Raw genomic sequence first — 23,750 nt, forward strand, 5'->3', positions numbered from 1 at the left:
CTTCTTCTTGGCCTTCTTCTCCGGCACCACATAGGGTGACGGAACCAGCAGCTTCGCCAAGCGAGCGTCCGCTGGGCCTTCGGGCAAAGGAGCCGGACAGTTGATCTGTCCGGACGTCTCCTGCCAATCCTGTCAAAGGTAAGGGAGCTTAAGATCCCGCATGGAGTCAAACTATGAAAAACTAATACCCTGTAAAAGGTAAATACAGCTTACCGCACGAGCGCGACGCTGCGTGCTGAATCTGCGATCCTCGGTAGAGGATGCGGGGGCCTCGGCGCCCTTGAAAAGCACCTTCCAGGCATCTTCGTACATTGTGTCGAAGAGCCTTCTTAGAGTTCGGTGCTGCGCCTGGTCGAACTCCCACATGTTGAAAGCCTGTTGTTGACATGGGAGGATCCGGCGGATGAGCATAACCTGGACTATGTTGACAAGTTTGAGCTTCTTGTCCACCAGGGTTTGGACGTATGTTTGGAGTCCGGTCAGCTCTCCTTCTTTACCCCACGACAGGCCCATCTCTTTCCAGGAGGTGAGCCACGTAGGGGGTCCGGATAGGAACTCGGGGGCTGCGACCCATTCAGGGTCGCGCGGCTCGGTGATGTAAAACCACCCCGATTGCCACCCCTTTAGGGACTCCACGAAGGAGCCCTCGGGCCATAGGACGTTGGGCATCTTGCCCACCATGGTGCCTCCGCACTCTGCCTGAGTGCCGCGCACCACCTTCGGCTTGACATTGAAAGTCTTGAGCCATAGGCCGAAATGGGGGCGGATGCAGAAGAAAGCCTCGCACACGACGATAAACGCCGAGATATTGGGGACAAAATTCGGGGCCAGATCGTTGAAATCCAGGCCATAGTAGAACATGAGCCCCCGGACAAATGGGTGGAGAGGGAAGCCTAGTCCACAGAGGAAATGGGGGAGGAACACCACCCTCTCATGGGGCCTAGGGGTGGGGATGAGCTGCCCCTCTTCGGGAAGCCAGTGCGCAATGTCGTTAGACAAGTATCCGGCCTTCCTCAGTCTTTTGATGTGTCCCTCCGTGGCTGAGGAGACCATCCACTTGCCTCCCGCTCCGGACATGGCTGGAGAAGGTTGAGGTGGGGTGTGCGGACTTGGGCGCTGGAGCTCGAGTGCGCGGAAATGGATAGGCAAAGGAGGAAGAAGGCTTGGATGAAAAGGTGGATCCTTATCCCCTTATATGGGCAGACGCGACTATGCGCCCCCACCAGCCTAGTAAAACTCGCTTATCTCCCAAGCGCCGTAGTAAATGGCGCGGTTGGGTTACCCACACTCGTATTGATGAGAATCCCGGAATAAGGGGACATGATCTCTGCTTTAACAAGACGTGCCAAGGAAACCGCCTCGCTAAACACACTGAGGTGGGACAGTAAAACGATTCGAATAAAGACTTGGCCGTGGTGTGATGTCACGCTATGGAATACGTCAACAGATTAGATTTGTGTAAATATTATTCTCTCTATGGCAATATGTGGAAACTTATTTTGAAGAGCCGGACACTACCTTTGTGTTCAAAATCTTCTATGAAGTACTTGGAGGAGGAACCCGCCTTGCAATGCCGAAGACAATCTGCGCGCCGGACTCGTCGTCATTGAAGCCTGGTTCAGGGGCTACTGAGGGAGTCCTGGATTAGGGGGTGTCCAGATAGCCGGACTATACCTTCGGCCGGACTCCTGGACTATGAAGATACAAGATTGAAGACTTCGTCCCGTGTCCGGAAGGGACTTTCCTTGGCGTGGAAGGCAAGCTTGGCGATACGGATATGTAAATCTCCTACCATTGTAACCGACTCTGTGTAACCGTAGCCCTCTCCGGTGTCTATATAAACCGAAGAGTTTTAGTCCGTAGCACAAACAACAATCATACCATAGGCTAGCTTCTAGGGTTTAGCCTCTCTGATCTCGTGGTAGATCTACTCTTGTACTACCCATATCATCAATATTAATCAAGCAGGACGTAGGGTTTTACCTCCATCAAGAGGGCCCGAACCTGGGTAAAACATCGTGTCCCCTGCCTCCTGTTACCATCCGACCTAGACGCACATTTCGGGACCACCTACCCGAGATCCGCCGGTTTTGACACCGACACCAGTGCTACAGCCCGGATTCGCACGCTGCTGACCGACATGCTCGATGTTGATTCATGTATGCCTGTCCCCGTAAGTTAGTGCCACTTTGGGTTCACAACTAGTCATGTCGGCCTAGGTTCTCTGTCATATGGATGCTAGCGACACTATCATATACGTGAGCCAAAAGGCACAAACGGTCCCGGCCATGGTAAGGCGACACCCGTGGGAATACCGTGCGTGAGGCCGCAAAGTGATATGAGATATTACAGGCTAGATCGGTGTGACTTAGAATCGGGGTCCTGACAGCTTTGGTATCAGAGCCTGACTGCCTGTAGGATTACCAAGCCAAGCTGGTCGAAGTCGTGTCTAGAAATGCTTTAGTTATATAAGGGAATTGATTGTGGAAGGGAACGTAAGGCTCTTTTTACTCCTTATCCTCATGACCTTCTGATCTGAGTCATCTTACCTTTTCTACGGGGTTAAGAACTAGGCTTCTCTCCTATCTCTCAGGATGACGTGTTACTAAACCGTAGTTGCCTAGGATTGTTGAGTTCAAGCCTCAGTTCAGTTCCTACTACTTCCATATGTTCATAGCTGGTCTCAGAACCTTGATATTGTGATGTTGAGTGGTTATGCCACCATTTTTGCAGAATGTCTCAAATCATTTTGAGCATTTACAGCCGTTATGTTGTCCGAGTCATCCCAGGTTTCTAAATAGTCTGATGCACTTGCAAATCTTTCCTCCATGTTCCCGTTGTATTTTTGGGCCTGATTAAGCACACTAATCGGTGTGTTGAGGTAGTCTATTGCCTTGACATGTATGTTGGAGTTAGTATTATGACCCTAGGTGTCCTCGGGAACCACTTAGTAATTTAGCAATGCTTTCGTATCCCCAGTGTGATGATTCTGGCCACCATTCTCGGAAGCATCCAGTGATGCCATTTAGTAGTAGGTATTCTACTCCTGGGTTCCTGACCCAAGATTCGCTCTACTTACCTAGTGTTGATAGTGTTGCTCGTACCTTTAGGATATTAGTAACCTTTGTGATAGCCTTCGAGGTCCGTGGTATCTCATTCTTCCAATACCATGAACCATCATGGCAGAAGTTCCTTTGAACCAAAAGATTACAACCAGGGTGCTCTTGAGGAGTACTCCATTCATGCTGTGACTCTGCCAATCCTACCCTTCTGCATGGGTTACCCGGAAGAAATGTTGAGCTTCGCTCGACATACTAATCTATGCATCCACAACTCAGAAAAACATATGTTCCTTTGAGTTGTCTCTCTTTAGTTGTATTCTGACCTTTGTCTATCAATTGATAGTCGGGACTAGTTGTGCATTCGTGTTATCGATGCATATTATTCTTGTGGTCCGACAAGCCATTCTATTCCGGAATGACTAGGAGAAAACAAACTCCAGCACCTCATCCATTTCTTGGACTAGTCAAAGTAGTTGTATTTCACAGATCAAAATGCCAATCCAGCTTTTGCTCTGTTCTACCTTGGAGTGTTACCATCTTTATGTCAAGAATGTCATGAGAATTGCACCACCTCTTATGAGTTCTTGACGCAGTGATACTTCTCGCCATCATTATTCATTCCTCGGTCCCGTGTTGTTGTAACCGAAATGCCGACAAGTAAATTGTGATGTGTGAAATCAATACTGTGAGCAACTCGTTGCTTTGTAGTAAATGGACAACATTCTCATTCTTAGAGTGTTGATTATTAAATCATCATCCTAAGATTGATCGTGCTACCTAGTCCTTATTTCTTGTGCACTCTTCCATCCATGAGTTGGGATTGTGTCAATCCCTCACTCTTTCGATCATATCGTCTTGCCCTGAAAAGCAAGATTTTTCTCGAGCTTAGAGTCATATCGGTGGTTCGTGATTTTCCGGATATCTTCACGGAAGTATCACCAGGTCATCCCCTGACCGATATGGTGAGTTCATGATCAAGTTGGTTTACCAATAAACCACTTTTTCTCCAAGAATCCGTGTCGGATACCCCTGAGCTAGTTGGTTAAGCTAAACAACAACTTGGAGAGTTGGAAGATAAAAGCTTGTCTGACTTAGCTCATGTTAAGGGATATCTTTGTGTGTGTGTGTGTGTGTTGAAGAAAGATGATGTCTCCATCGATTGGTCCTCGTGATCAGTTGTTGGATCTATTGCCTTGTCCAAACCTTGATTTGAGTATGGGCTATCATCAAATCAAATCAGAACCAACGATATTCACAATGTTGTCTTACTCGTGGTTGTTTCCTTGAGCATACACCATTATATTCTTTGGGTCTGACCAATACTATCACCTTGTTCACATAGTTGTGGAATTCCACCTATATGGAAGTCGGGATGGATTGTTGTTGAGCCCATTGACAACGTTTTCATCTTGTCCATGATTCATGTTGAACATCTAAGTTAGTGTTGGAAACTTTTGAAGGCATTTCTTCATGCTAGCTCATGAAGCATATGTTCGGATGAAAGAAGTAACTTCCTCTAACTCATGTGCATTTGATGCAAGTTGCCACCATGAACTCGAGAAAGCTTGTTTTTGCTTCCTCTGGAATCATCCCAAGTCAGCCATGCATGTGCAAAGTATTCTGTGGTCTGTTGACTGATCATCTTCGTTCCATATGAATTCCGTAGCACACCAAGCCACTGACTGATTTGTTCTAGGAAAAGGAGTTAAGTGCTAATCCATGGTAATGCACAAGACTTCGATATCCTTGATGATGGTTCCCCACTTGAACTCGATAGTGTTTTATTATAAGACTATTATGTGGTCATGCTTGTCTGGGACATCATGTTCACATGTGTGTAGCGGAACCAGCTCATGTTTTGGAGCTTGCTATCGTAGTTCATTTCCCGAGAATCTTGCAACGTCATCTCGTCGACTTGTGTGGCAACCTTTTCCTTTTCAGAGATGTTGTCTGAAATATCCTGTTACCAACCAGATCTGAATCTCAGGTAGATATGATGGTTGGAACATTCCCAACAATTGCATTTTTTTCCCAGCTTGCACCGCCATTGTGCCAATTTCCTATGGGCTGCCCCTCTCAGTATTTTTTGTTCAATATCATCTTCAGAAGTGGTCCTACCATGGGTCCCATCTGTTCCCGATGATAAGCAAAAATCATCTATTGTGTTGTCTTCAACAAGGTAGCCCACATCATTCATTCTAGCCTGAATTTGTCGTTCCCTCGAACTCCGTCAAATGATCATTTGTGAATTGCCTTAGGCTGGTATAAAGAGTTTCAATGATCTCTGAATCAAAAGTAATTCTTTTTGCCACTTAAGGGAATAATTCTATGAGTCGCCCTCCCTGAGGTGCCCCTTTATGGAATCATGGCAATCAACTCCTCGCTACCTTGAAACCTATGCACCATCCTACTTAAGTGTGGGAGTGTTTCCTACCAAATTGAATTTTCATCATTTGTTCTCTCCATCCCTCTTGATGTGTGTTTGTCTCTTATATCAAGAGATGATTCAACGTCTCATTCCATGAGTTGATCGTGTATCGCTTGATTTTTTAGAAGATCGATTCCTATAGAGTTTCCTTTTGTCATCATCGTGTTGGATGGAGTTTTCAGAGCAAGACGTCGTGGCAAAGGTGATGATCAAATCAACATTCTTATGAAGTGCAACCTGGATCATGAAGATTGTGCTAGCTTTGTGTCCCCTCTGTCTTCTTACCTCACGTCTTGAATCTCGGGACGAGATTCTCGTTTAGCGGGGGTGAGTTGTCACAGCCCTAGAATTTCATTGTAAATAGTTGCACAAGCATCCATGCATCATGTCCAAATTTCTTTGAAAGTTGAAATGGGGATTGTTGAAACCCTAACACCAAATGAATTCAACTAGGTACAATAAAAATATTTTCCATGAACCCAAATGCCCTTTAGAAAAGTCCATGATTTTTGTTAAAGGTGAAAACCTCTGCCAAAAATGATGCACATATTTCTAGGCCATTCTGGATTTTTGAATTAAATCTTATTGTATTTGACTTTGGGCATTTAAATACTATAAATAATTTAAATGTTCAAATAATGTTGGAACTATTTTTGGGCCACTGAAATAATTCAGCAAGTGTCCAGGAATATTTTCAGGATTCATAGAAGTGATTTGGTGTTGCCACTAAATCAAAAACAAATTTGCAGAATTAGAAAACAGAACAAAGTAGAAATTAAAAGAGAGAGAGAGAGAACTCACCGCGGCCCAGCTTACCTGGAGGCCCAGCAGAGGCCCAGCCCACTGGCCTCTGCCAGTCACCACCTACCTCCCGCCAGGAGGACAGCGCGCGCGTAGCCGCCCCGTGCGGGCACGCGCCCCGCCACGTCCTGCTTCCCGCCGCTGCCCCGACACGTCTGGACGACGCCATGCATCACCCCGGACCCTCTCACCCACTCCTTTGTCCTCATCCCCTCCTCTCTCTCGCTCTACACCTCATGCCCATGCGAGCTCGCCAACGCCGATCATCGTACCCATAGCCAGAGCCACCCCCTCGCCTCTCCGACGCGTCCCCGAGCTCCGCATCGTCGTCATCTTCATCCACGCTGAGCCAAGCAAGCAGGGAAGCACCGCATCGCCGTCCCTGACGTCTTCTTCAACCTCGGTGCCGGCGATCCCTGCCGCTTGATTCGTCGCGTCCAGAGCTTCCCCGGCCCCGCCGTCTGCACCGGTCGACTCACCGTGAGCCACTGACCTTCTCCCTAACTCAGCATGCTCGTCCCCATGTCGTAGCGTTGTTCCCCACAAGCAGCGAAGCCGCCGTCCGCCATTGCTGCTGCACGCGTAGCCCCCGTGCTCCCCTGGCCTCACTGTGCTGCTCATAGTGCTCCCCGTGTCTAGCAGGTGCTGTCCAGCCTCTCCATTTGCTCACTGATGCACCGTAGCGACGCGCCCGTGCACCACCGAACACCGTCGCCGCCAAAGCTCGTCGCCGGCATGAGTTCCGGTGACCCCGTGACCTCCCACTTGGTTCTCTGGATGCGCGAGAGCAAGGGCTATCCCCTGGTGCCCTCAGCGTGCCAAGCTGACGCCTCTAGCGCAAGTCTGGCGTGCCCCCCCCCCCCGCCGTGTCCTGTGGTCACCGCCGGCTGGTCTCCAGTGGCTGACGTGGCACCGTCGTTAGGGACTAATTACCCCGCTAATTAACCCACTCTCTCACTGACACATGGACCCTGCGCCCAAATTAACCCTGGGATTTATTTCCTATTTATTTTAGATTAATCCAGTGGCCCCACGCGTCAGCTTTGACGCTGCTGACGTGGCCGTTGACCAGGGCCACATGTCAGCTACACTAGCCAGCTCTGTGACACTAACTAGTGGGTCCCACGCATCAGGTTTGACCTGGACCGTGCCCCGTTGACCTGCTGACGTCATGTTGATGTCAGGCTGACGCAGCAATCCTTTTCTGGAATTTAAATAAATCTTAAATGATTTGTTTAATTCAGAAAATATCCAAAACTTCTAAAAATCATAGAAATTCAACCGTAACTCCAAATGAAATAATTTATATATGAAAAATTATCAGAAAAATTCAATCTATCCATCTGTACTAGTTTCATGCATGACAAACCAACCTAAACCTGCTGTATAGATGAAAACACATAAAGGGCAATTAAAGTGCTTAAGTTTGGAGTTGCATTTGAATCCTTGATTCAAATGAGCTCCATTTAACTTGTTGTTGTTTGCATTAGCACAAACAACATCACATATACATGCCATGATCATGCATCATATTGTCGCATTTGCATTGATTGTGTTCTTCTCTATTGCCGGTGCTTGTCCCCTCTCGGTAGGCGTATCCCGACAATGAGTTCGATGACACCGATGAAGAGCTATACTATCTTCAGAAGTGTCAGGCAAGCAAAACCCCCTTGTTCATTCCAATATAGTCCCATTCTCTCGCTCCTGCTCTCTTTTACTGCATTAGGACAACAACGATTCAACTGTTACATGCTGCGGTAGTTGAACCCCTTTCCTCTGCATGACCTGTCATTGCCACAGTAAATAGATAAAACCCACTAGCATGAGTAGGAGTTGTTTGAGCCCTGATGTGCCTACTCATTCATGCTTGTTGTCATGCCTGCTACTGCTTAGAGTTGAGTCAGGTCTGATTCATCGGGAATGAATTGAAACGTGGTGAACATGTCCTACCGTTGAGAGCTAAGTGTGTGAATACGATTTGGTAAAGGTAGCGGTGAGAGGCCATGTAGGAGTACATGGTGGGTTGTCTCATTACAGCCGTCCTCAGGAACTGAGTTCTGTGTTTGTGATCCATGAACAGTTCCTACCACACATTGGGCTCTGGGCGCTCCAAGCTCTCTCGACTTATTAATCAACCTGATCTCTGTCCAGGAGTTGCAACTAGTTTCTGGTGTTTGTAGGTAGTGTTAGTAGTCTACCAAGTGACACCCAGTACAGGTGGGCTTGGGACAGACTAGGCATAGTGGCCCGGTGTACCAAGTGGCACCCGGATGGTGGACTTGGGAACCCTGTACACATCGTTTGGGGCCGTGAGCGAAACCCCGGCCGGATCTCCTTGCGGATGGAACCCGAAAGGCGATAAACCTGGATGAGAGACTTGTGTGATTAGTCAGGTTGTGGCCGACTCCCTCACCAGGCTTCCGCTTGAAGGTTGCCGAGATACACGACGTGTACATGGTGGTAAATTGCGAGAGCGTGTGTGAAGAAGTACACCCCTACAGGGTTATCATTATCTATTCGAATAGCCGGATTCCTCGGATATGGAAACTTGGACCCCTTGCATAGTTTATAGACAAGTGAAAGTGGATACTCTAAAATGCGTAAGATAAGCGTGAGTGCTATGGATGGCATTCTCGAAGGGAGACGGGAGCAGATCCATAGTGGTGTATTGATATGGTGAATTTGTGGACTCGTATGCGCCACTTCAAAAGTGTTACTTGCAGTCGTAGTTCAGGTTAGCCACTGAGCAAAACTGGCTTGCTGCAGTTAAACTCCACCACCCCCTTTGTTGATACCGATGCATATGTAGTTAGTTCTGATGTAAGTCTTGCTGTGTACATTTGTACTCATGTTTGCTTAATTTATGTTTTTGCAGAGAGACTCCAGTCTTGCTAGTAGTTTCACGTGGACTTCGACGTTTAGTTTGATACATCAGCTACGATCTTGTGCCCTCGGCAGGATCTGGTAGATGGTCAGGCTTCTCAGCCTTTTTCATTTGTAGAAGTCTGTACACAGACATGTTAAGCTTCCGCGTGTGCTTTGACTTGTATGCTCTGAATGTTGGGTCATGAGACCCATGTTTGTTTTATCTGTCTCTTCGGAGCCTAATGAATAAATACTCTGAGTCGTAGAGTCTTGTTGTGATGCCATGTTGTGTTGCACATATTGAGCATATTGTGTGTATGATTGAAATGCTTGGTATGTGTGGGATCCGACAACCTAGTTGTTTATCCTTGGTAGCCTCTCTTATGAGGAAATGTAGTCTTGTGCTTCCATGAGCCATAGTAGTCCGCTACATCCCGGTTCACCGGAGTCCTGCTAGCCCAGCACTACTGCTCCGGAACACTTGACCGGCCGGCATGTGATTCACTTCGTTCCTGTGTCTGTCCCTTCGGGGAAATGTCACGCGGTGACATCCGGAGTCCTGCCTAGCCTGCTACAGCCCGGTTCACCGGAGTCCTGTTAGCCCAGTGCTACAGCCCGGATTCGCACGCTGCTGACCGACATGCTCGATGTTGATTCATGTATGCATGTCCCCGTAAGTTAGTGCAACTTTGGGTTCACGACTAGTCATGTCGGCCCGGGTTCTCTGTCATATGGATGCTAGCGACACTATCATATACGTGAGCCAAAAGGCGCAAACAGTCCCGACGATGGTAAGGCGACACCCGTGGGAATACCGTGCGTGAGGCTGCAAAGTGATATGTGGTGTTACAGGCTAGATCAGTGTGACTTAAAATCGGGGTCCTGACACCGGGACGCCATCTCCGCCTTCATCGCCGACCTCCGATCGATGGTCGTCTGTCTGTCGCCGCCGCCCCCGCCGCCTCCTCCGGAGCCAGATTAGACGCCTAGCTTGCTCTCCGGCTTCAGCCTTTCTCTGTTTTGTTGTTTATTTGGGCTTGTTGAGTTGTGCCCTCAGCAGAACCTTTGTGCCTCTTATTGTGTGACTTAGGCGTGTGTGTCCTGAACTAGTCCGTGTATGTGTGCTTTTGGCGGTTTGCTTTATTTATAAAGCGGGGCAAAAGCCTTTTTTATAAAACAACTCCAGAGTATTGCAAGTTTCCATCTGTCTCTGTTTTCGTCTTCTAAACAAAATGTTCAGTGGGGTTTCAGAGGCAGATGTGGCGGCATGAAGCAGCATGGCGCAGACTACGAAATATTGCAGAAATTTATCAACCATTGATCTCTGAAATTTTACACCAGTAAATCATAATGAGACGTACAAAATTCATGCACCATTGTCACTGTTTATTTATGTTGACGCAACATTAACAATACCAAACAGGACGTGAACATGGACAATGGAAACATCCATCCATCTCACGGCACAGACATCGTTCACGGTGATGGCGCTGGAGCAGTATCACCTCCTCTCACGACAGCGACAATGGGGCTCGTCACCACATGCTTCTTCGATACTCAGCTCAAACTTCCCTCCACATGCACTTCTTCTTTGCCCAAGCCATGGTCGCTCACAGACATGCCCAAGGTTTTCTTCTCTTTGCCCAGGCCGTGGCCGCTCACCGACGGACTGAAGGTCTTCTTCTCTCCGGTTTTGGAGAACGACAATGTCTTCGGGACGACACACACCATCAGAGACCTCGGCACGTCCACTGTGGCCTTGAACGTCGAATCTGTTGGCCCGACGTTCGTCACGGTTCGATTCACTGTGAACTGTGTCGATGTCAATGGCACGGTTATCGTCGGGTAGTTAAGTTGCACGTCCTGGACCTTGGTGAGCTTCGGCGCAGGTTAAGCTTGACTTGTGCACCAGTGCACGATGGTTGCTAGGGCGCTGTCACCAAGGAGCCAGCAGATGTAGCCGGTGTAGTCAATGACATCGAGGTCATACACCATGCCATGGTTGGCGGCTCTCCGGGTTCACGTGGCTGGTGCCTGTGCCGTACACGTCGGCCTTTCTATGCTGCTCATCCAAAATTGAGCCGCCGGTACTGTTAACGATGTCCAACATTGTCAGGATGGCAAACTTGATGGCAGCCGGCGACCAGTCGGGATGGATGCCTTTGATGTGCTTGATACGATGTTGAAAGGGCCCTATCCAGAGTCCGTGCTTGGTGGCCAAGCAGCGAGGATGTTGAGGCCCGGTGCCAGATATGTCCGGCTTTAGGATGCCGGGGGCAAGTGAGCTTGGACTCCGCGAAGAGAACCATGCTACGACGGGGGCTGGGCGGACGCCAAACTGTGTGCTGTTGTACGCAAGAAATGCCATGGAGTTTCTCTCCATCGACGCGGTGTAAGCTATGAGAGCCTCACTGTCAGCCGTAGTCACTTGTACAACACTGGAGTTGTAATCATCAAACAATGGTGTTGTAGTCGCAGAGTCGGTTATTGAACAACACCACGCCTACCACACCAGCCCCCATTATGTTGCGGATTTTGGACTGTTGAGCCTTCGAACTCCTGTCCTGCAAACCAGGATCTTACCAGCGATGCTACTATCACCCTCGTAATTGCAGTACCATCGTTCCTCCAAGTAGAGGAGAGGGTGTAACTTTGAGCTTGGACTCAATTTCTGGGTAAGTGCTTCCCCGTGGATGCTCTTGTCGTTGACGAGATGGATGCTGACGCCGAAGCTCCGGTTTATGGAGCCGGCGGCGACCGTGAGCAACCACGACACTTCGTTGCTGATGAGGCCCTGAAATGGACCGTCGTTGCCGGCGGTGCACACCACAAGGATGCCCTTGGCCACGGTACTGAACGCGTCAATAGAGATCGGGTCCTGATCGACGCTGATGCTGGTGGTTCCGCCAAGTGAGAGCGAGAGCACGTCCACCCAATCCTTGATAGCTTCTTCTAGGCTAGCCAGTATGGCCGACTGCATGCAGCCATGACCATTGAATACCTTGTACATGGCGATGTGAGCTCCCAGAGCAATTCCGGCCGTGGTGCCCGCACCCATGCCATGGTATGACGCATCGGTTACGAAGTTCCTGACGACTGTGGATCGATGAGGTGTGCGTCCCATGCACCTCTCTATCATCAGAGTCATCGCCCGCAATGAGTGGCTTGGCACCGATGAGCTTGTTGTTGCACCGGGCCGCCTCGCACGATCCCTTCCACCTTGATGGAGGTGGGAGAACTCCATGGTCATTGAAGGAAGGATGCGTCGCATAGATGCCGCTGTCGAGCAATCCAATGATGACTCCCTTTCCGTAGCCAGCCTGGCTCCAAAACCCGGTGACATTCCTTAGCCCAAGGAACTCTGGCGTGTGGGTGGTCATTAGTTGCAGCGTCCGGCCGGGGAATGCATGCACGAACCTTGGCTTCTTGACCACCGTCTCGAGCTCGGCGTCGGTGAGCCTCACGGCAAAGCCACTGAACACCTGGGTGTAGGAATGGAGAAGGCGTGACTCCCTGGACTCACCAGTCAATGAACTCGGGAAGAAAGACTCGTGCCATTGGCGGTGGGTGTCTTCGCCGACATTCGAGCGTGGTGGCTCGACGAGCACGATGTAAGCACGATAAGCAGAGGGTTTTGTGACATTTTGGTGTACACTTGTGGCAGCGGGATTGATATAGCATAGTGCAAGCGTAGGAAAGAGGATGGCGAGCAAAGAAGTGGTAGTGAGATATTTGTAAACGATGCCATTTTTCAAGACACACAACTACACGATGAAGATGATGGCAATGCCGGAATAGGATCAATCACCGAGTAATATTTATACAACGCGAATGATTAATGTGTTGTGTCTTATTTTTGACATATGTTAATCGGTCGATAAATCCGACGCATCTGGTAACACATAAATGACTTTAATTTCTGCTAAATCTGGAAGATATGATAATGTTACGTGGGATGGTAGTAAAGTGGGTGATGTACCTACCCGGGTTTATGGTGCGGGATATCGGTGAAAACACATATAGGATCTCTTTCGATTTTCTGGATGATCTTGAATACACATACTGCATTTCAAAATAAGAATACCTGTATTGCTTTGTAGGTAAAACTGGAGGATAATTAATGATTCAAAATTAACAGCTGTGGTACATATATGATGTGTTCTCATCTCATGAAGGTGTAGTATCAAGTATCAACAGATTCTTGGACAAAAATATTGGAGTAAATGACAATATCGAACTCATTAAATCAGGTGAGGTTGAACATGTTATTTTCCTTTGTGCTCAAATCCGAGTTCTATCAATAGACTCCTGAACGAAAGTTAGCAGGATCTGCATTAAGAAATGGCAGGGACGTGGCTAATGTATCTAGCAGGTTTTAGGGCCTCTGTGATTCAAAGGAAAAATATAGGAGTAAGATTTTTTTTATGGTAATACTATTCATATATTTGGTTCAAAAGAATGTGATAAAAGAAAAATGGACGAAACTATCCTATGATTGTAGTTTCCAAGGAAAGCCAAATGAACTCTAACATCATGGACCTCCTTTTCAAATTTCTTGCACGGAGAACGAGACTGATATCCTCAGTGACATACTAACATTCTAACTATACATTTTCATGTGTTTTGGCTTTAATTTGACCACGTTTGTTAGGATTTCTATATTTATTTTTCAAATTCCGGTGAACCAAACAACCAAGTTGATAAAATTCATGTGTTTACCATTCATATGTTTGCGCATGCATTCATATCCTAGTCTCGCATTTTAAGATCTTGCGAACTGAAGGAGCCATGGTGCAGGGTGTGAGGAGAAATATATAGGATTTTTTTCCTTTTTTGGACTATCTTGAATACATATACTAAAATATTAGTAAAATGGAGGATAATTAAAGATTCAAAATTAACAGTTGGTGGTACAAAAAATTATATATATATATATATATATATATATATATATTAGAAAAGGAGGAAGACCCCGGCCTCTGCATCTGGGCGATGCATGCAATCACTTTATTAATTATTCTTAAAAGACCTTACAAAGAAATACAATAGTAAGTCTGAAGCCACCGTCTAGCCAATATCTGTCGCTACTCCTATCCATTTGATGAAGAGATACTGATAGTCCGGGCCTAATACCAAACATACCTCGCAGCCAAGCCTAACATCTAAGACCTGAGGCCCCAACCAAGCCACTTGCCGGGTATGGGGCACACACCGGTCCGGCGCGCTCTCAGAGGCCGCCGCCGCCAACTGCCATATATGAAAGACTTGAATTAAACATGATATAGATCAGTGCCCATGTCATAAATGTCAATGTAGTAGTAGTGATAAAAATGAGATCAGGTGAGATCGAACTGATCACCAAATTGAAACGGCTATTTTCAGCGCCTCTTCTTGGTGTGACAGTGCTAAAGACTTAACCTGTTTAACTAATGATCGAGTGGCATTTTACTGGCCTATTAGAGTATTAGTTGTAAAGTGGTTGGATGTTCAATTTCTACTACTTGCTGTCTTCTTAACACAAATGTTATTTGTGCAGTCCTGTTGTGTGTGGTTCAGAAATGTAGATGTGTCATCTACGTCGAAGGCCCTTCAGTCAATCCATCAATCATCATAATGAAGTAACGCAATCTGTGTTTTTTTGGCATTCAACCCAGTTACTGTGAAATCTTTAAGATTCAATCAGCTCCTCTTTTTTTAGGGCTAATGGCAGGTGCTCTGCCTTTTCAATATAGATTAGGAATTTACAAGGGAGAGGTCTGAAGCCCTAAGGCAGCGAAAAAGAAAGAGAAACAACAGATTTACAAAGCTAAGGCCTCACATTGGCCAAGTATGCTAAGTTAGACCTGGCTAAGCAAGCCACCATATCAGCAGTTTTTTTTTTTTTTGAACCGGGCTAATCCACTTTCCATTATAGAAATAACGGAAATAACACCATATCAGCAGTTGAAGATAGGTTTTGGAAGATTTTTCGGTTTCACTCATTCCAAATATTCCAGGCACAGTATAGCGCAGCTGCTGCCCGTAGGCAAAACTTCTCCATCAGCTCCTCTTTCTTTGAATCTAATAACCACTACGCAGGACTTGTCCTGAACCCTATTTGTGTCCAAAATACAAGAGCAAAAACTTGTCCTGGCCAATAGCTTTAGTCCATTCTATCTGCACAAACATTCAAGCCGTCCGAATACTGGTTTTGCTGACATGGATCCAAATCAGAATGTCGTTTTGCCATGTGACAAGCCACTGAGCAGATTTTGCCACATTAGCCCATCTCTCTCCCCGTCAAATGTTTGGGCTGAAGCACAATTTCAGAAAATCAGTCGAAAGTTGACTTAAAATTTTAAATCAAATCCGAAAGTCGGAAAGGTGTCAAATCGGAAGTTTTTGTTTCACAAATTCAAGAACCTATAGGGTGATGGTTGTGCCTTAGTCCCCCTTCACATCTCTTTTCTTGAACAATTACAAGGAGCTCTGCATTCAAGAGGAAGTTGAGAGTTTAACAACAGATTGCCTGTGCTCTGACACAACTGAGTCTACATATCACTTGTTTGCACTGTTCCTTATTCTGACAAGAGGTCATAAGGATTAAACAACAACAAAATGTCACAAGTTTCTGCAGTTCTTAATAAAACTCTTATAAGAAAAACAAACTCAGACGACACAATCACACAAATCTTATTCCATTGCCATGTTTGATCTGACACAAAAAAAACACTAAGCCTGAAATCTCAGGGCATGGACATCGTTCATGGTGATGGAGCGGAAGCATGACCTCCCACTCCGTGGATGGCGACAATGGGACTACGCACAACATGCTTCTTCGACACCCAGCTCAAGCTTCCCTCCACAAAGATTTCCGATGCACCCACGCCTTGGCAGCTCACCGTCACGCTGAACGTCTTCTTTTCTCCAGCCTTGGAGAACACCAGTGTCTTTGGGGAGACATGCAATGTCATAGAGCTTGGCGAGTTTACCTTAGCAGCGTATGTAGAATCTGCCGGCCCAACGTTCGTCACCGTCCGGGTCACGGTGAACGGCGTTGATGCTAGCGGCACAGTTAGAGTAGGGTAGTTGAGCTGAACGTCCTTGACCTTGGGCAGCTTCGCGCAGGTCAGGCTCGAGTTGCGTACGATGGTCACCAAGCCTTCCTCGCCAAGGAGCCAGCAGATGTAACCTGCATAGTCGGTTACACCGAGGTCATACACCAAACCTGGGTCAGCAGCCCTCGCCGGGTTCACATGGCCGGCGCCTCTATCGTACGCACTGGCTTTATCATGCCTCTCGTTCAAGATCGAGCCGCCGATGTTGTTGGTGGTGTCCGACGTTGTCAGGATGGCCGACTTGATGGCAGCCGGTGACCATTCAGGATGCAAGCTTTTGATAAGCGCCGCAACACCACTGACATGTGGCGTTGCCATGGACGTGCCCGATATGATTTTGAAAGGGGGACTTGGCCACGCCGCAAGGATGTTGAGCCCGGGCGCAAGAATGTCTGGCTTGAGCACGCCTGGAGCGACTGAGCTTGGACCCCGGGAAGAGAACGATGCCACGACCGGGTTCGGACGAACACCCAACACTGTGTTGTTGTATGTGAAAGTGGCAACGGCGTCGTTCGATGCTGACTTCGTGTAAGCTGCGAGGGCGATGCCGTCGGCGAAGGTCACCTGCACCACTCTCGCTTCGTCGAAATCCTGAAGAATAATGGTGTAGCCAGTGGCTTTGTCATTGAAAAGAACCACGCCAGCCGCACCATGACCCATTAACCTCGAAATGTCAGAATAGCGAGCCATGGGTGTTGTGGACTGACAAACAATTATTTTCCCGGCAACTGAACCGTAATACGCATTCTGGCAGAAACGATGTTCCTCGGAGTAGAAGAGAGGGTATGGCTTTGAGGTTGGCTTTATCGCTGGGGTAAATGCTTCTCCGTCCATGCGCTTGCCGTTGCCGAGATGCACGCCAGCGTCGAATCTCCGGTCCACTGAGCCAGCGGCAACCGTGAGCAACCACGGTGCACTGTTGGAGACCGACCGTGGAGTGGGACCTTTGTTGCCAGCCGCACACACCACAATGATGCCCTTGGATATAGCACTGAACGCACCGATGGCGATGGGGTCCTTATTGAAGCTGACACCGGCGAGACTGCTGAGAGATAGCGAGAGCACGTCCACCCCATCCTTGATGGCCGCATCCAGGCCGGCCAGTACGGCGGATTCTTGGCAGCCCTCGGCGGTGCACACCTTGTACATGGCGATGTGGGCACCTGGAGCAATTCCGGAAGCAGTGCCCGTGCCCACGCCATGGTCTGACGCATCGGTGACGAAGTTGCCGGCGGCAGTGGACGAGGTGTGTGTTCCGTGCCCCACGTAATCGTACGAGTCGTCATCTCCAGTAAATGAGTTGGCACCGATGAGCTTGTTGTTGCACCTGACCGCCTTGCACGAGCTCCTCCACCTTGTCGGGGGTGATTGGACACCATGATCGTCGAACGAAGGATGTGTTGCATAGATCCCGGTGTCGAGCAGCCCGATGACCACTCCCTTCCCGTAGCCTGCGTCGCTCCAAAATCCGGTGCCGTTCCTCAGCCCGAGGAACTCCGGCGTGTGCGTGGTCATGAGCTGCAGCGTCCGGTCTGGGAACGCGCGCACGAACCCTGGCTTCTTGGTGACCGCGTCGAGCTCAGCCTCTGTGAGCCTCGCCGCGAAGCCGCTGAACACCTCGATGTAGGAGTGGAGGAGACGCGGCTCCCCAGATTCGCCGATGTGTGAGCTCGGCAAGAAAGTCTCGTACCACCGACGATGCCCCTCTTCGTTGGTACCTGAGGGAGGTGGCTTGACGAGCACAATGTAAGTGCGGTAGGCAGATGCTTGTGTAGCACCCTCATGTACCCTTGCAACAGATGGACCGACATAGCACAGGGACGGTGTAGGAGAGAAGGTGGCGAGCAAGAGAAGTGGTAGTAGTATGATGAGATTTGTCAAGGACGCCATTGCTGGAAGCTAGGCACACCTACACAACTGAGGAAGACGATGGCGATGGAGTGTCTGTCCGGCCAGCACCCGGTGTTCCTCATTTATACATCACGAATGATCAATGTGCTGCAACTTTCATGATGCAGATGTTAATCCCTTGAATATCTTGCAGTAGTAAAGCATACAGTAGCTTTAATATGTGCATGCTGATACACAAATATACGAAATCAATGCACTACTATCGTTTTTCTATCTCCTGCATGAATTATATATATATTACAATATGAGCAGAAATTTCAGAAAATCAATGACTCAAATTTAACATCGTATAATAGATTACCACATGTTTATGATCAGTACTAGTAGTGTATCTACAGAGTTTATGTTGTGGGATATGTGGGGAGAAATGCATGATCTTTTTCGATTTTCGGCATGATCTTGAAGATTATTTCGTGTGGACGCATTTGGACTATTGGTTTAAATTGGAAGATAATTCAGGATTCGAAACCAACAGCTGGTGCTTTATCATGATGTGTTATATATCACCTCACAAATGACAATATCAAAGTGGTGAGAGATCGGGCGATATGTTATATATCGCCTCATAAATGATAATATCGCTACAGATTTAATCTGCTTAACTAGTATGATCAAGCGGCATTGTTCACTCAGTATTAAGGACCCTTCACTCAATCCATCATAATAACGATCCATAATCTGTTTATGTTTTGGGATTCAAATTGTTTACCCTCTAATGAGATGACTGTGTTACTACTCAGGGTGGACGACACGGTCCGGTCCAGCGGTCCGGCTCGTGGCCCGCTCGGCTTGGGCAGGCTCGGTCCTGGCCCGCTGAAAAAATCGGCCGGTCCAAGCTTAGCAAACCAGCCCGACAAAGCTTCGGTCCGGTCCGGGCTTTAACCGAGCCGACCGAGCGGACCGACGAACACGAGCTGTGGCATGGCGAGAGCATGGCGGGGGCATGTCAGGACGAGGCAGGGGCGTGGCGGGGGCGTGCCCAGGGCGTTGCAGGGGCGTGGCGGGGGCGTGTCGAGGTCGTGGCGGGCGCGTGGCGAGCGTGTGGCCAGAGCTGCGTGGCAGGCGCATGGTGGGCGCGTCGGCCGTGCGCTGGTCTGCGCCGCCGTCGTTCATCCGCGCGGCCACCGGCCTCTCTGACGCTAGAAAGCATGTCTAGTGGATGCACCATGCTCGGATCTATCATCTGGAAGGTAGAACTTGAAGCGGGAGGCCCTACACCGCCATTGTACACCGGCCGTCGTGCCAGATTCGTCGTCGCTGTTGCTGCCCGAGCCGGTCGGTCCAAACGAGCCGCTCGGTCCGGCTCGGGCTTCGTCCCTGCCGGTCCGGTCCCTGAAAACAGGACCATGACCCTGCTCGGTCCGGTCCGGTCCGGACCGCCGACGGCCAGTCCAAAGGACGGCTCGGTCAGGGACCGGACCGGCCCAGACCATGTCCACCCTGAGTTACTACTGTGAATTGTTTAAGATTCAATCAGCTCCTCTTCTTTCGAGGAGCATAGCTGATCCTGAACTCTTTATTCATGTCGAAAATGCAGAAACATAAACTTGTCCTTGCTAATGGCCTTGGGCATGAGGCCAGGAAGATCAGCTTAACAATTACCATAACGTGGTTCCTGACAAAAACAGCCACTACCAGACATTCAACATCTCCGTCTGATCGAAGTAAGCCGTCACCGAAAGATGCTTGTGGAGATTCATAGTACACATTCAGAGTTGGAGCCGTCACCATAAGATACGGCACCGGCTGGTTGGGCACTGAACTCTTGATGGGGTTAGCCCACTATATATAAGCTCTTCTTCTTTACAGATCACTTAACAATGGCGTCAGTATATGGTGTCGTGGTGGCGTCGGTATCTGCTCTGAAGGTGGATCGGTGAAAGACGGCGGCGGCCTCCTCTGAGAGTGAGCCGGACTAGTGTGTGCCCCAGACCAGGTATATGGCTTGGCTGGGCTTCCGGTTTTAGATGTTAGTCTTAGGTGCGAGGTCTGTTTGGTATTAGGCTCGGACTATCTGCACCCCTTCATCAAGTGGATAGAAGTAGCAACAGATGTTGCCAAGATGATGGCTTCAGACTTACTGATGTACTATTTTGTAAGGTCTTTATGAATAATTAAGTGGTTGTATGCATCGTCCAGATGCAGAGGCTGGTGGTCTTCCTCCTTTTCAAAAAAGAAAAGAGATTGATACTGCCAAAACGAGATACAAAAGAGCAGCAGGAGTATATAGCAAATTAACGTCCCAATCAGCCAGTTTTGTTTGCATTGTTCCTTATTCGACAAAAGATCACACGAATTGAACAACTCTAGAAAGGTTACAAGTTTCTGCAGTTTAGTAAAACTTACATCAAAAAAACATACTAAGACGACACATATCTTGTTCCATTACCACTGCTTTATCTGACAAAAACATCCATCAGTAATGGAGCGGGGCAGGACCTCCTGCTCCACGGATGACGACAATGAGGGGCCAACTACTATAGAATCTGAGCTTGCTGTGAAAAAATAGAAAAAGAAATCTGGACCATCGGATGCAGCATGATCGGTACAGATGGAGGCAGAGGGTTCTCAATGCACATTTTAAGAAAACCCCCTATTATTAGGTACATATACAGGATGACTTTTGCAATAACCACCCTCAGATATCAATAATTATGCCTGTCATAAATAAGACATTGTACAAAACTGTACAGGTATCCATCTCTTAGGTTTTAAAAAAATTGCACATATGTACGGCATGAAACTTCTTGTAGATTTGATTTAAGTAGTAGCTTCTGCTACATCAGTAAATATGCAAGAAATCCAGACATATTGGTGACTAGAAAGTACATGACAAATTTAACCACCCACTTCAAGCATACCTAAGCATACATTTCAAACCTGACGATCCCATATAAGACACAAACAGAAGAGATACATACATATCAAATGCTACATAGCATGAGAGGATTACTTTTGTTACAACACGGGTAAGACTAAGTAGACTAAAATAATCACAACCCAACAAGCACGGCCATTAAAAGCTGCATTACTATCTTGGTGGTACATCACATAAAAGCTACAGCCTTTGCATCTTGTGCTTCATGCTCACCGAGTGCTTCTTGCTCATTGAGCTTCTTGTGCTGCTAATCCCAGTTTGTATCTGCTAATGAACTGCATTGCTATCTTCATGGTACACAACACAAACACAGCATGACAAATCAGAGGGAGGAAATGAACTAATCTCGGTGTATTTGCTAAGAAAATAAGCAATGCGCCTAAAGCCTTCATGGCAACATTATCGATTAGAGAATAAACTTACATCGTCCGATAGTATGGCATGAATGAAATCAGAAATTAGGGTACCTTCCGCATTAGAAACAAGGGCACGAGCCATATTACTTTCCCTAGGAGAAAGAACAAACGAAATAGAAGTAAAGCTACAAGATATATGCGCCTTTTCTTTTTAATTGCACTTCAGTACAGAGAAAATCTATCTTGGCATCCAGCACTGTCATTATTTAAATTGGTTAAAAACTGATGGTATGACTTGCATTTATCACCTAAAGAAATTGCAATTACAGATGCTTACTAGCAAGTCCTGAAATGGTGCGCATTGCAGTATTCCAGCATTGAAATTTCTTTATTGTCTTACTAAAGTCTTGATTTTAATTTCTGCAGAGGAACTGGAACACTTTCTAGCTAGAATTGTTCAACGTATATGGAAGGTTGTTCTTCTGGTACGTCCAACAAGTTATACAACAAGCTTTGCATCAATGATTACTGCCAGCAAATTTCACCCATCAGTGCCTGGTGTTCATGAACTCCAGAAGAATGGACAATATGTAGGGTTCCACCAAGGTTTCTATGAAAAGGGTCTACTGCTGGAGATTGGTTTTGCACTTTTGATACATAAAAAATCAGGGCCTATGCTACATCTGCCGATTTCTATAGTACTTTTTCTAATGGAAGCATTGCTGTGATTGTACATGATGTTCCATACATCTAACTTTTTCTCGCAAAGTACAACAAAGGTTACAGTGGTGTCGCTGTCGCCTATTTACAGGAGCGCATACTTTGCATTTGTGAGTTTAAGTACACTGACTATTCTCTTGAAAAGTTTGCTACTGAAGCATGCAAATGTTAAGCTTATGTGTTCCTCTTGATTCTAGCCATATCACCACAAGATTGCATTTATAAAAAACCAAATTTAGAGACGGAAGGGTGTGCCTAGAACTGGAAAATTTTAATACAATCCATCTATTATATGAACTGGTAAAATCTATCTTCATCTTCACAATAAAAATGAGCTTACTGTCCCATCAAGTTTTCAACCAATGGCTGCATATTGCGACAACAAACTTAGCACAGGTAGTAATTATATTTTTTATTGAGTTGTCCTAAAATCGAGGATTTATCTACCCATCTGCAACCTTCCAACTTGGTTATCTAAGTAATTACCGGTGAAACAGAACTTTCAAAATAGACTACCAAACCACTAAGAACAGTAGCAATACATCATCAAATTGAAGTTATAAAATGGCATCTTCCCATATGAGCAGTGACATGGAAAAGTACAGGAAAACAGAACTGGAGATGGCATCACCTGCTTGCAGCCGACGAGGTGAAGGAGGAAGCGACGAACCCACCGCTCCTGGAACCTCGGATGGGGAGGCAGTGACCAGTGACGAGCACAAAGTAGGGCGGAGCTTAGTAGCCGGCGAGCTCGGATCTGCTCTGCATAACCGGGTGGGCGGCGACACAACGGCCAGGAGTCATCCGATCTGCTCCTCTCCGATCTGATCAGCTCTGAGGTGCTTCCCCACTGGAACACGCCTCCATTGGTCGTACTCGCCCAGCTCTTGGTTGAGGGATCTGGGCCGCCGCCGCCGCCGCAGGAGGAGGAATTTTAGATCGTGCGTGTGTCGGTGCATCGGGGAATCGGGTTTGGGTCTGAATGATTAGGACGACGGGAGCAAATTAACTCTCAGGCAGGGACCTATTTGCAAACTTGTAGTCAGAGATTGCTCCACCCGAATCTGAGCCATCAATATGCCATCCAATGGTCCAAACTCATTTTTTCTATTCTTCACAGTAGGCTCAGATTCTATAGTAGTTGCCCCCCGACAATGAGACTGCGCACAACACGCTTCTTCAACGCCCAGCTCAAGCTTCCCTCCACAAAGATTCCTGGTGCACCCACGCCTTGGCAGTTCACTGACACCTTGAACTCTTCTTTTCCCCAGCCTTGGTGAGGCAGACAGGCGGTGGCGTCAATGGAGGCAGGGGAACCCTAATTGCCTGTGCGCGGGAGTCGTGCAAGAGGCGCTTAAGATTGTCCTCTCTGCTAATACCCATGTGGGAGACCAGACATGTGCATGTTGATACACAATGATCTGGCCTGGAACGATAAGGAAATATCAATCTACTGAGATCGCTTTTCTATGAAAGACTCAAATTTAACATGATATAGATCAATGCCCGTGATATATAGTATAGGTATTGTCGGATGAATGGCAACTGACTTTACTGAGGGCCAAAGGCCAATACATATACATGTGTGGTAAAGTGCAGTAAACCCCTTATACAATGGGGATATACCGAAAA

At 47.5% G+C, this 23,750-nt stretch overlaps 1 protein-coding gene, 1 long non-coding RNA gene and 1 pseudogene across 2 annotated transcripts; all 3 read right to left on the bottom strand.

The window, feature by feature from the left end:
* Positions 1 to 10,632: 10,632 nt before the first annotated feature.
* Positions 10,633 to 12,904, bottom strand: LOC119358931 (annotated as a pseudogene).
* Positions 12,905 to 15,685: 2,781 nt separating this feature from the next.
* On the bottom strand, positions 15,686 to 18,181 carry LOC119358932 (subtilisin-like protease 4). Its single transcript, XM_037625314.1, has one exon. The coding sequence runs from the start codon at positions 18,141 to 18,143 to the stop codon at positions 15,900 to 15,902; it is 2,244 nt and encodes a 747-aa protein (XP_037481211.1). The 5' UTR covers positions 18,144 to 18,181; the 3' UTR covers positions 15,686 to 15,899.
* A 2,813-nt stretch (positions 18,182 to 20,994) lies between these two features.
* On the bottom strand, positions 20,995 to 23,100 carry LOC119353221. The gene is made up of 2 exons (XR_005170359.1): positions 22,750 to 23,100; positions 20,995 to 21,329 (listed from the first exon to the last, which is right to left on the bottom strand). It is a non-coding gene; the product is annotated as an uncharacterized LOC119353221 (long non-coding RNA).
* Positions 23,101 to 23,750: the final 650 nt, after the last annotated feature.

This window comes from Triticum dicoccoides, chromosome 2A, assembly GCF_002162155.2.
Source record: "Triticum dicoccoides isolate Atlit2015 ecotype Zavitan chromosome 2A, WEW_v2.0, whole genome shotgun sequence".
Taxonomy (NCBI): domain Eukaryota; kingdom Viridiplantae; phylum Streptophyta; class Magnoliopsida; order Poales; family Poaceae; genus Triticum; species Triticum dicoccoides.

What these genes read in the sequence shown, in the direction of transcription:
- LOC119358932 (XM_037625314.1), bottom strand. Translation starts at nt 18,143, where the DNA reads ATGGCGTCCTTGACAAATCTCATCATACTACTACCACTTCTCTTGCTC.